Source organism: Mercenaria mercenaria, chromosome 14, assembly GCF_021730395.1.
Source record: "Mercenaria mercenaria strain notata chromosome 14, MADL_Memer_1, whole genome shotgun sequence".
Classification (NCBI taxonomy): Eukaryota; Metazoa; Mollusca; class Bivalvia; order Venerida; family Veneridae; genus Mercenaria; species Mercenaria mercenaria.
The window spans coordinates 29,882,059-29,895,917 of NC_069374.1; the positions used below are offsets into that span (position 1 = coordinate 29,882,059).

At 33.4% G+C, this 13,859-nt stretch overlaps 1 protein-coding gene across 1 annotated transcript; it reads left to right on the plus strand.

Annotated features, from left to right (window-relative positions):
• The first annotated feature begins 6,570 nt into the window (after positions 1-6,570).
• Positions 6,571-10,298, plus strand: LOC123527144 (dermatopontin-like). The gene is made up of 5 exons (XM_045306431.2): positions 6,571-6,678; positions 7,230-7,455; positions 7,916-8,047; positions 9,498-9,621; positions 10,187-10,298. The coding sequence occupies exons 1-5, from the start codon at positions 6,664-6,666 to the stop codon at positions 10,236-10,238; spliced, it is 549 nt and encodes a 182-aa protein (XP_045162366.2). The 5' UTR covers positions 6,571-6,663; the 3' UTR covers positions 10,239-10,298.
• The last annotated feature ends 3,561 nt before the right edge of the window (positions 10,299-13,859 follow it).

Sequence of the window (13,859 nt, forward strand, 5' to 3'; positions counted from 1 at the left end):
CACTGCCTTTCTTTTTGCGACCGATCAGCAAAACTGATTGAAGCAGATTTTGATTAGTGGTGATTTGTATCTAACAGAAACTAATAACGAGATTAGTATGTCAACGTATCATGGATTACATTTACATTTAAATGTTATTTGCGAAAAAAGGACCTGTACTTTAGGAAAGTTAGTTTATTTCAAAACTAGTGTATTACAAACAAAGAGCCAGTGCATCATTCGGCTAGTAAAATCATTTTTGTAAGGGAAAGATCATTCGAGATTTTTGAATATTAGTGGAAATTGATAGTTTTACCCTAGTTTTGAAACTGTTCATTGTATTGTTTATACAAACTTCCTTAATCACCAGACCTGTTATCAGAGTAAACTTTAACCTTTAGCCTGCTGGCGGCAAATACTTCTGCCTTTGCAGCCTGCACTGTTCGCTATTCAGTCAGTAAATTTTCAGTGAACTCCCCTTTGATTATGAACACCCCTTTGATTAACAAATGGTACCACCAATATTGAATGATAGAACAGTCGATTTTAGAAATTTAGCAGGGTAAAGGTTCACATAAAATTATGGTTGTACTTTGTGCTGAAAACTTACATTCTTTCACAACTTCTTAAGGGATGACTTTCATAGTGAATAGCTTCTCATGTTTTTATATACTTCATTGGCATGTTAAGTGCTTGTCCGCAATGTACCTTTCACCACCATTTCAATTTGACAAGAGATAAAAAATGTTCTTTCAAACATACGACGTTTATACTTAACGTGTTAATAATGTAGATTTCACCGGTTTTTTGTCACTTACTTGAATGACAGGAACCTATGGTGGAAAAGAATAAATATAGTTAAACTCTTCGCCAGTTCCTTATTTTAGATTGTTCGGTAGTATAGTAAGTAACAAATATTATTTTTCGAACAGACACTGTTTGTTATCATGTTAAAAATTTTGTAGTATCAAGTTGAACGTAAAATTAACATAAATATTAACAGTATCATAGTGTCTTCGTAACTCACCATTATCTACATGTAAATGATAGATATATGACAGGTTTTGGGTCATGGAGTAACACCCTTGCTCGAGATGGCTTGATCGTTCATGTCCCCATGCTCTTGAGGATACAAGTTTAAAATCATGTTGGGAGTGTCCATTGCAATGTTTTAGAGGATATGCTATTCGATGAAGAATGCATGATTTTAGATATTTTTTAGTAAATACCAATACCTCGTGTACTTAAATTAGTACTTTGTCTTCTTACATTAAAATTTATCTTGAATAACTGTCAACATTTTGTGTATGAAACTATTTAAGGTTCGTGGTGACTGTGGAAAAAGTTGCGATACTGTCGTATGGTAAATGGACATGCATCTAATAGATATGCAAGAAGAAATTATATTTGATAAAACTGATCGCAATGTGAACAATTTCCAACGCTTTGATAATGAAATTAAAAGTACAAAATTCAACACAAACGGTACTATTGAAATAGCTTTATATTGTGGCATATAACGAAACAGACTCTAAAGTTGCAATCCATTAACTAAATGTTTATAAAGAGATATTCATTGAACTCAGGGCGGAGGTTATGTATGATACACGGGTTTAGTCTTTAGGTCAGAATTATAACATGTTTGACGACGGGAGAATTAATTAACGCCATATCACATTCTTGATATTACACTTTAAATGTTGGGGTCCTTGCAGGTATAGAAGAAGTTGGTCGAATTGACTTTGTCTATAATAGCTAAAGAATGGAAAGATTCGAGGCTTCAGCAGAAAAATGTGTAGATAATGTCGGTCTACTTAACTGTGTCTGTTACAGCTTAGAATGAAAAGATTCGATGACTCAGTGGAAACAAAGATAATATATGATAATAAAATAATGCTGTGCATGGTACTGTTTCAGCATTACAAAACTCACGTACTTTGTTTCGAAAAAGTCCTACTTTTTCCCGCGAAAATGGGTGACTAATTAGTGACAATAATTTTACAAAATGTGGTAAATGAACTTGGATATAACATTTCTGAAAACCAAATATTCGTCAAAGTATTTTGGTTATAATGCAATAGAACTAGCTATAATTATTCAGTGGAATTCAGGAAAAGTCCCCCAAAAAGACGAGATACGTTAACACCTACTGTTACTAAGTCCTTTGATTTTTTTTTCTTCCAAAAGTCAGTTGATAAACATAAAGATTGATTTCAGCCAAATAATATTTCTATTCAATTGGGGAAGCAAATCTGTAACAAACAAATGGTTCTTCGGCTAAATTCTGCACAAATCAACAAGTCAAGTCAAAGTTTATTCGGCCAAAACATATACATGTTCATCGCTAATTACAATGTGGCGGTACATACACACATCATAGAGAAGTATGAGTCATATATGGTATGAGTGGAATGTACAGTCAGCTATGAATATTATATTTAACATCATGAATAGATATACACACAAGTAAATCACATTTCATTCAAAACATTAGCACAAAATCAACAAAGGGCAAGTTGCTGGAGCTTTTATAGGACATGGGAAAACTTTGATAGTTCTGATGATGCTTATATCGATCATAAATGACTGCATAAGAGAAGTTTTTCCAAAACCCGAGCGACAGCATAGAATAGAAAACCGAGCGCTATCGACGTCTTTTATCCACGTTGTCCCAAATGTCGAGAAGACACCTGCCTTTATCAGGCATGTATGTTTGATGATTTTTCTTGCTCGCGGTTAATGTTATTGCAATACTTTCAAAAGTAAAGCTTGTGGTTTTATATTCAATATCGAAAAAGTTCTATTACTTTCGGTTCAGGAAATCTTCTTTCAGTCGTTTCAAATACAAGTTTTACAAATATACAACTTCAGTGCCAGTATGTATGAATTCCTAGTATTTATTGTGTTTATTGTGAAATAATATTACTTATCCTTATTGCAAGTGTGTTATAATGGATCAAAAGTATCCATTTAACCAAGTAGGTTTTAGGCATTCTTTTCATATTGTCTATTTTTCTGCGGTCAAGGATAAGTCATATACTAAAACAATATTTTGCATTCCTTTTACACTTAGTTTTTTCGGTCTAGAAAATAGTTATGTACAAAACTGACAGGTTACATTCTTCCATAATGGACATTCAGCCATGTGTGTTTCAAAATTGATAACTGTTTTTGACATTTGACTAGATTATTTAATGACATGAAAAGTAAAAACACGCAGTATGTAGATCACGCCGTGTCAGCAACTTGTCAATCAAAAACATGAGTAAGCTCACGAAGTATTTCTTTTCTATACTAGAGTTTTTTTTGGCATGAATGCTAGTATCATTCTTACATTCCTTTCGGTCATAAGATTTTTTTGATACTCGCGAGCTTGATTAAAGTTAGTTTAGAACATGGGCAATTGACGTTGAAAATTTATGTAAAAGAAATGTTAAAGAGTTAAATATTGATACATAAGAACGAATTTAGCATGTTAAATAGTAGTTTATTGAAAAGAACTGTTGTTGTTTTTGTTGTTGTTGCTGCATTTAAGTAAGATAAAACACATAAGATGTTATTTTAGAACAATACTGCCATGTCAACAATGTGAGAGGCGTGTTGTTAATAGTTTTACAACCAGGCTACTAAACAGTGACGTAAGCATACATAGATGTCAAGCATGTGTATAGGCACGTAGATCAATACATACGTTTGTGTAATTTTCCAGAAAGGTTTTTTTCCAAGCCCGACATAATATTTGGTATACTGTTTTCGGTAAGCTTTTTATGCATTACAGGGTAAAAGACATTTTATCAGACCTCATTCGTCTTCCATCTTCGATGCATTAGGGGTTGTCGGCAGCTACTTGTGGAGAACCAGTTAGTACGGATACAGAATCCAGGAACATTGGCTAGTCTATCTACCTGCCGGTACATAGCTGTACGGCACTACGGCCAATTAAACGAATAATGAAACAATTGTTCGAGTGTATACAAGATACTGGTTTTAACCATATTTATATGTTTAAATAGTAGAGTAGAATCATTAGGTTATAGTGCTCAAAATATAAAAACATGTTGAATAGACAACGGAAATAAAATTGTATAATTAATATTTCTTTCAGACGGCAAAATGATCTAGATACATTGCTTGCTTTTTAATATAAAGACTACAGTTTCATCCGTGGCAAAGGCAGTAATCATGCAAATGCCACCTGAGATAGGAGAATGGTCTATTGTTGTTGTGCAATGGACGATATGTACGTTATATGAATCAAGCTTTTTGTACACCTCTTAAATGTTATAAATAATTCAGTTAATGAACAATTTTAATGATGAGACATTGTCTATAAAAAGGTCTAGAGATGATTTGTTTGTTTGTTTGTTTTGGGTTTAACGCCATTTTTCAACAGTATTTCAGTCATGTAACGGCGGTCAGTTAACCTAACCACTTTTCCTGGATTCTGTACCAGTACAAACCTGTTCTCCGCAAGTAACTGCCAACTTCCCCACATGAATCAGAGGTGGAGGACTAACGATTTCAGACACAATGTCGTTAAACAAATAGTCACGGAGAACATACGTCCCGCCCGAGGATCGAACTCACGACCCCGCGATCCGTAGACCAACGCTCTTACCTACTGAGCTAAGCGGGCGGGCTCAGTAATTAAACTATGCTAATATGCACAGCTGGCGGTATCATTACTGTATCTAACAGAATGTGCTGTGCTTAATATTCACGTGCCCTTGGTGGTGCTTTACACCATTCCATATACATTTGTATGTATATTTTATAGTATTGATATTGCATGTAGGCAAAGATAGGGTTGTCAGTGCAGTACATTCTTTGCATTTGCGATTCCAATAGCATTATTAAAACGTAATGCACAAATCATTCGTTTTTTGTGGTACATACCCTAAAAGTAGGACAAGGACTTTATCCCGAGAAGCAGCACATCGTCCCCGACCCGCATGATGCATCGCTATCTCATCATGTATTACTTTAAACTTTGGCTGAGGGTTCAACAATTATAGTAAAGGATACAAGAATAATTTTCTCACTCCAAATGGATTAAAAAAATTCGAAATTCCATTGAACTTGTTTGCAGGCAGATATGCTTAAGTATTACTCCAAAACTTATGAATAAATATATGTGTGATTTTGTCTTCTCACTGCTGTAATGGTTTTATTATTTGACAGGGTTTCTACATGCATAAACAGTATGGATATTCGGTCGAGTCCTATGATGAGCCTAAAACATAACAAAAATAAGTTCTTTGTTTCCGATTCTATCATGTACTAACCGTGTCTTTAAATCCTATATGGGAGCCGTGCCATGAGAAAACCAACATAGTGGGTTTGCGACCAGCATGGATCCAGACCAGCCTGCGCATCCGCGCAGTCTGGTCAGGATCCATGCTGTTCGTTTTTAAAGCCTACTGCAATGAAAGAAACCGTTAGCGAAACAGCATGGATCCTGACCAGACTGCGCCGATGCGCAGGCTGGTCTGGATCCATGCTGGTCGCAAACCCACTATGTTGGTTTTCTCATGGCACGGCTCATTGGTATGAAACGTGGTATGGGAAATGTAGGTTCTCTACTTGGATAAATACGTTACCTGTCCAAATTAATGGGTTATGCAAATTGTTGTACAACACATACTATGTCAAATATATGAAATGTTTTAATATTATTTTAAAATGCTAAAATATATAAAAATGTAATAAATTTAGTGCCAGCAATCAATATTCATGTTTTAAAATCCACATATTTATAAATGTAAAGGGCATTCATAATATTTGCAAGTATATTGTCAACAAGTAGCAAAAAACTTATGCTTATATAGTGAAGTGCGCACTATGTTAAGGAGGCATTTAGAATGAAGCGACATTCTCTTGATCAAGTAACTGCTTCTTTATTTGTTTATTCTTGTATTATTCGTGATATTATCCTTAATTATAAATAAAAATAATTGAATTTTATGTGTTGAAACTTATGTAATAGTGTATGTTGATTGTCTTGGCCATACTTGTCAAATAATCTTGTAAATGGCCAAAGGTAATGTATTTAAACAAAAAATATTCTTCTAGATTAGTAGGAAGAATAATTGTTTCATGTTACATATAGAATTAACAAAACTATCAAGTCCGTTAATAGCTAAATGTGGATTCCTATGTAAACTTTCTATTTTGTTGTATTAATAAAAACGCTTAAGTTTTGTTAATCCTAGATCTATGCTATAAATATTAGTTTATACCAAAAAATGAACAAAAGTTCAAAAGAAACAGCCATGTTCAAAATCATATGTGCATGAACTCAAACGCTGTAATAAAGAATATACAGATAAAGTAAGGCAAACGAGGAAAGCACCAGTCCTACATATATAGAAACGCAGTCAGGCATAATCTTCGATCAGTTAGTGGCGAAAACACCACCAATTCATTGCGTACAAACCATCAACTCTCTAGTTCCAAAATTAGCTGGACAGTAAGTAAGCCTTACTTCATAAAGTAACGTTTTAAAAGCTAAGCGGTGTCAAACTATTAGAAAGATTTCCAATGACATAAATTGACATGGATCGCAGATAAATATCTTGCTGATTTATCGTTCGTGTGAAAGAGCAGCTGTTTGCAAATGTCTCAAACGCATATCCTACTTCCTAACCTCGTACAACAATTAAATATGATATTGTTGAGAATAAGATGATGTTGCGATTGGTAAGTATTGTTCTGTATTACAATATTTTCTATTTGTAAGGAAAATGAAAATATTCCGTTCTTCTTCTATTTCTTTTAAAAATAATTTAGAACTTTAAAATATCCCAGCCTTTATCTATAAAGTAAATTCAACATCTAAATAAGGTTTCACAATCAATTCATTCGTAAAACAACTATTTATTACTGTAAAGACAAACTTATTTCTTGTATTCCTGTCACAAGTATCTACATGCATCAACTTAATTCATGTCAAATTATAGAAAAACTATGTTAACCTTTACCCTGCTAAATTTCTAAAATGGCCTGGTCCGTCAGTCAGTTTAGGCAGTGCCACTTATTATTTAAAGGGTTGTTTCTTTGAAAATTTACTGACAATAACGAACAGTGCAGGCCTGCATGGACGTTCAGATTGATCTTGGTCTGCACAAGTCACAAAGGCAAAATCACTTGCCGCCAGAAGCTAAAACTAAAGGTAAAAATAAACTATTACGAGAGAGTATTCTTTATTTGCGAGTGCACAAAGTTATTTGACACCCAGTCTCACATTTTAGGTCGTATTAAAGATACTTCCATTGTTCGGGATATTTATTCCCGTCATAAAAGGAAGTTTGAATCAACTAGACCGTCCTTTAAATTTCAAATGTCCGAATGAGTATCAACACGTGAGTCGAGTGAAGAGTGACCATGACAACGCAGCAGAAGATAGAACATTTGATATGAACTGCACGGACGTTGATAAAGGGGTAGAAAACCTCTCCGTTACATGCGCCTGGACAGGTAAGCAAATACTCTTGAATTACTTCTTAATGGGGCATGTCTTCAGAATTTTATGTTTTATCGCTTTATTTTTAAGTAATTGAAGGATAAGGTGATTTATTGATATTCTTCTCTATTTGGTATGTTTTGACTAGAAACTTTGTCAATAAATAATCAGTGTGTAAACAGATTTAAATGCTGTTAAATGAGCATATTAAAGGAATATATTAATACCATGAGTAAACGTGGATATTCTTTTAAAGCTTGATCCTTTCACTCTTTTAAAGCTTGATCCTTTAACTCTTTTAAAGTTTAGTCCTTTTATTCTTTTAAAGTTTGGTCATTTCATTTTTTTTTTCAGTACCGACAGTAATTATATTTTGATATTTTTTATTTATCTGTATAAAATGTGTATGTTTCATATATTAACAATTTACTACACGGTCCTGTAAACTAAATCTTGTTATCAAACTGATTCTAGACTGGCAGAATGACTTTGACAGCCTTCTGGCATTCGAATGTGCTAACAATGGGTATATCAACGGAATGAAGAGTTTCCATGACAACAACGCCGAGGATAGGAGATGGGGTTTCCACTGTTGTGAATTAGCAGGTACGTCTACTCTATTTCACTTTATTTCAGTAAACACAGATTAGACCGTTATAAAAGCTCCTTTTAGAGTATTTCGAACCATTCGCGCCAAACTGCTGTCAATTGCAAGTACACTAGGTATAGTAACGTTTCCAACAAAATAACTTTAAAGTCATATTAGCAGAAAAGGATCCGGAGACAGGACAAAGTTTTGATCAATACATTTCATTGTTTCCACTTGTTTGCAGGAAAAGCAGAAAGGACAGTGGTATAAACCACTCACACGTGGTCCGTGTTCCTAAAATCTTAAAACGGTCATTTATGCATTAATAGTCATTGGCAGACATACTTGACACTGTATTTGTTTCTCAGTATACAATTTCAACATACATTATAACTTGTATAAAGAGACTACCGAAGGGAAAGCCAAGTGGTGTTTTAATACAAATGTTACAGCATAATTGTTTCTTGTACAACACATAAAGGACCTGCAATAGTGGTCTCATAATGCAAAGGGTCTGTTAATAGATGTGGTCCTTTCAACAAGCCAGACAGATTTTAAGGTATATTAGATCCAAATTTCGTATCTGGAAACATTAACAGTTACAACATATATATTATGTAAACACAAAATAAAAGTGTATGTTTATCAACAATACTATGCATTAGACTCAAGATAGTACACACTGTATACATGTACATGTGTATAATAGCTAAACACAGTATAAATGTGCACAGCCGCTAAAACCGGAAGTTTATTTAACATTCGTTGCAAGACATTAAAAAATTATGTAGCTCTACATAAACAATAAACTTATATAAACTTGGTATCTTGAATTCCAAGGGATCAAGTGTTTTACTTCGAGATAACCGAAATTTGACTTGAAATGATATTTTGTGCACGTGTTGTCGGGACGGGGACTTAAAAAATGTCTTCGAGATAGCTGAAAGTTGGAGATAAGCGATATCGAGGTATCGAGTTTCAACTGACTATAGTAAAGTTAAATACATATGATGAGGATATTCTACATTTGAAGTAAATACCTTAAGGTAAACTATGGCTTATGTTTTTCGGTTTGAGAAACCGAAGATTAATTTTACAACAGTAACAGTTCGATCTGTTCTAGAACAGTAGCAATATTGTGATTTCTATGTGCTCAAACACATGCAACGAGCCCATAATATTAAGCAGCAGCAATATTTTACACGTCACATTGTATCTTGAAGGAATTCATTTATCTGACTGGGATTTTTATCAGAATTATTCCCCATCTGCTGAGTAGGTGATGAGTGGTGTATTTACGATCCGTTATAAAACATGTGTTAACCTGTATCCTGTATTAAGTTTGAACAAGAAATAGTTCTGTCTTTACGTCATAGCAATGCGATATAATTGTTACTTCCCTACGTTTACACGTATCATACAGGCAGAAGCGATATTTAATATGTCACATTTTATTGTATTTTGAAGGTATTCATTTATTTGACTGTAAGTTAACCGACTGGACGAATGACTGGGATCACCATCAGGATTATTCTCTGCCTGCAGGATATGTGATGAGGGGCGTATTTTCCATCCATGATAACAGCTATGAGTAAGATTATGATATAAATATACACTTCCCATTGGTTTATGTGTTTTTACAAGTAATGTAAAGATTTTTTAAATTGTACATTTTCACGTATGTGATGGAATTCCTGATATTTGTTCAAATCCTTTTGCTTAACATGTTCGATCAATTTAATTGAACTACTCTCTGAAACAATGTGTAAACTATTTACTGGCAAATTATAATTTGAAAATGTTTTATAAAATTGTGCACACATATAAATGCAGACAAACGCATTTTGAAATATTAGAATATTTTATATGTTCTTTACGTACATGTACATTTAAGTTATGTCATTTACTTGCCCATAGGCGTACACGTATTAATTCTCGAAATATAATCGTAAGTTATTAAGATTTTATTTTGAAAATGTACTTGTAACAAATGCTTGTTGTTAAAGGATTTTCAAATTGGTGATTATAGAACCAGAGACAATATTGCATTTTAAAATAGATTAGTTGATGGTATCATAAAAGGTTTAGAACCAGAGAGAATATTGCATTTTAAAATAGATCAGTTGATGGTTTCATAAAAGGTTTATATCTTTCAGGGACAGAAGATACAAATATGAGATTTGCAAGGTTGCTTGGGGTGAAATATGACCTCTGTTAGGATAAGCTTTAATATGATAAACATGTTAAACAAATAAACTAAAAACAACATTTTTATTTTGTTGTTGTGTTCTTACAAAACATATCTTAAACAGTTAAAATGTAGGCAGAAGCAAATTTGAGAGCTTAGATATTATATTGATTGTATTTCGCGTTTTCCTACTTCAAATTAATTTCTTACACGGACATTTTATCATCATATTAATGTACTGAAAGTCAAAGCTCATGTATTACACGAATAATTGGAACAAGGATTCAACGTAAAACTACTTTATCTGTTTCTGTATTTTATATATTATATAGGTACAATTGTAGCTATTTTTTTCTAGGACGGGTTCACAACAGACATTATTTAAGCCTCAATTCAGGTAGTTTTTTTTCACAGTTGCAATAATTCTGGATGTATTTTAAAATAATATGGCACAGAAAAGAATGCAATAAGTGCATACGGACATAACAATGTTTAAGGCATGCACTTTTTAGTTTGTTCAAACATTCAAAAGATTTTACTTACTCTGTCTAAGTAGGGGTAACACACCAGTCAATTTTATAACTTAGCATTGTCTGACATTTTACAACCATTTATCCTTTGTTTGTTGGAATGATAACTTACGTAGCTATTTGGAAAACTGTTTATCTGGAGCCTTCTACAAAGGCTGCTACAGCAGCAATGTTACGAGAGGATACTGACGTTTAAGGCGCCCTACCCGAGGCAGATCTTGGGTTCTAGATTCTCCCTTATTAAATATCCTTACAAACCTATTAAGTGTGGCTTTGGGTGGGGAAGAATTCTCTTATACAGTTTTTAATTCCAGTAGAATCTGTTTGGCTGGTATGTTCAAAGAACAACACATCTTTACGTAGGAACTAATTTCATTTCTACCTGAGGCTTCCATGCTTACTACCTTTATATCGTAAATTTTACCAATGTTTGAGGTTTCGTTTACGGTAAGGCATATTCCGAGATAATTTCTGTGTATACGAATATAAATTGTAACGATTAAATCTTTGTTTGATTCTGTATTTTCAGCGGACAGCAATGAGACAAAAACATAAGCACGATGTATGATCAAACCTACCTGTATAGTTTTGCGGATGAAACTTACAGTGCATAAACCCATCACTTATTCGGATGAAAACAAAGCATATTCATGGAACAGCAAATGAAATCATCCAAAAATATCACTTCACACACATTAGTTTATTTCACAGTTAAAGAAAATGTGAATATATTCAGCAACTGTCGAGAAATAAGCCTCACAATGGGAGTACCGCTATGCACATGTGGGAAAAGTGTAGTATAACCATTTTTAAACACACGCCCTTTTCTGCACTTATATGTACATGCGTTACAAAAGAAAAACGGTATGTTCGTTTTTGTTTTTAGTGTAGCAAAGACAGTATGTGCTATATATCAGGCATCTACATTTTAAGGATGAACACTAATAAAGTCACCTCCGTTAATTTTTAAAGATTCATGTAACATACGCATCACCACACAAGTTCCTTTTGATGTTCTATATGGGAAATACTCTATCAAAAACTAGTTTTAGGAAATAAGAAGACCTAAAATAAGTAGAATCCCATAAAGGCTTTGAGCATAGCAAACGTTGTCACCAATTATCTATAGTTAGCAAAATATAATATAGGTGCCATTAGCCAGGAAATGCATTAACAGAACTTTTTGCAATTGGTAACTGCGTTTCCCAATATTCTTTTACGTAGACAGTATGTTGATACCAAATATTTTTTCATTAATTTCATTAAACAGCAGAAGAAACTCAAAGTACAAGGAATCACGTATGGACAAAACATTTTAGCACACATGTCACCTTCTTCTGAGATAACAGGAAACGAAAAATGCCTTATTTGCCACACTTAATACGAAATTTAGAAAAATACTGTGCCTCCTATATTTGAACAATATTAAGATATTCTGTAAGATTATTTCAGTTACAAGATAAAAGTAAACTTAAGCATATTAAATGGATGATAAATGAGGTCTTACCTTGATTATCCAAAACATAGTGAAAGTGTGGTGCTTAGCCATAAAAGTTATTTTCATCCGCGAAATGTAAGTTTGATCATACACTCTGATAGGGTATATCATTAGCAGTGTCTGGGTAAATACCATATGGAGTAACTGTTTATTAAGCGCCTTTACAAAACAATAACCAATTAGCGTCTTGGTTACAAACATTTTCTGTAGATATGATGCAACTAAAAATGATCTTAATACGGAATATACCACGTGGTAGATGTGTTTTTATTATATACCAATTTAAATTCTGTAAAAAGTCTGCTTGTATTTCACAATTAAATATGAACAGACAGACAAAAATTCCGTATTGTACCTTTTGAATTCCGTATTGTACCTTCCGTATTGTATGCTGCCGGACTATTTTCATTAATATGCATTACCCGACACATTTCTATAAAAAGCGCACATAAAAACTTCACTATGTTCCATTTAATATCGATAAACATTGAAGATTTCGTTCAAGAACAAAACAAGAATCAAAATGGTAAAGGTATATAATAAAAGGGTCATTATAACAGTAGCTAGATCTGGGACTTTGTATTCGGCTCTCGTGGATTTTGCAAGGTCGGATCACACTCGGCGCTTACGCGCCTCGTGAGATCTGATCTGGCAAAATCCACTCGAGCCGAATACTGCATCCCAGATCAAGCTACTGTTATAATAACCCTATTATATACTATATCAATTGTTTTCTACCATACATTTGTATTCCAAAACATTGATTTTGAAATCCCTTTCGCGCAAACTGAATTTCTTCTGAATAATTGTCTACAACCTGTCCTGCTGCGTAATATACTAATCAATTTCTCATACCGTTACATCAGTTGTGGTCGTTGAGTTGCACCTATCCTTTTATCAACTGTTTTTTGTTTGTTTTTTTTTTTTTTTTTTTTTGTTTTTTTTTTTTTTTTCAATTAATTTCTATTAGTTCCCTACATTGATATTCAGTTATCAAAAGAGTTTACTCAAAGCAAGGGTTGTTGCTATTACAAATGAAAAGGATCAGTTGTGAATGGTCATGGGTTTGGACGGCCTTAGTGGACGCAAACTCTACAGTGACTCAAGTAATCAAATGATAAGCTGACTTCAGAATAGAGCTATCAAAACCCCTGTACCAGCCCACTTTTGAACTTTTGATGAATTATATATTATTTTCGTATTTCATCAATATTGATTTTAACGTTTGTAATTACAAAACTAAGGAACACTGAATTTTATTATCGGAACCGTGCTAGCGTCATTGAATTGATTGTAACACTACTAAGTTAAATATATTGATATGAAGAAGTAATTAATGTATAACAATATAATGTCTTCATTATATGCCGAAATGGTGTGTAAAAACGCTAGGCTATCAGTCTCATTATGTGAATGCGCAGTGCAAACCATTTTTTCTGTGACAGTCTATTGTGTGACACAATTTAAAATGTTAAAATATCTCGGAGTTATATTTATGGAGCTATGTGGGACTTATCAACCTCAACCCATATGATTTTGTACAAACATTTAAAATTGCGATGATATTACCTTAAAGATCATGGCAAAAACAAATGGTTTCGCAAGACCATGAC

Excerpts from the sequence above, each read along its gene's own strand:
- LOC123527144 (XM_045306431.2), top strand. Across the intron at positions 7,456-7,915 it reads CGTTACATGCGCCTGGACAG|ACTGGCAGAATGACTTTGAC; the intron begins GTAAGCAAATAC and ends AACTGATTCTAG. Across the intron at positions 8,048-9,497 it reads CCACTGTTGTGAATTAGCAG|GTATTCATTTATTTGACTGT; the intron begins GTACGTCTACTC and ends TGTATTTTGAAG.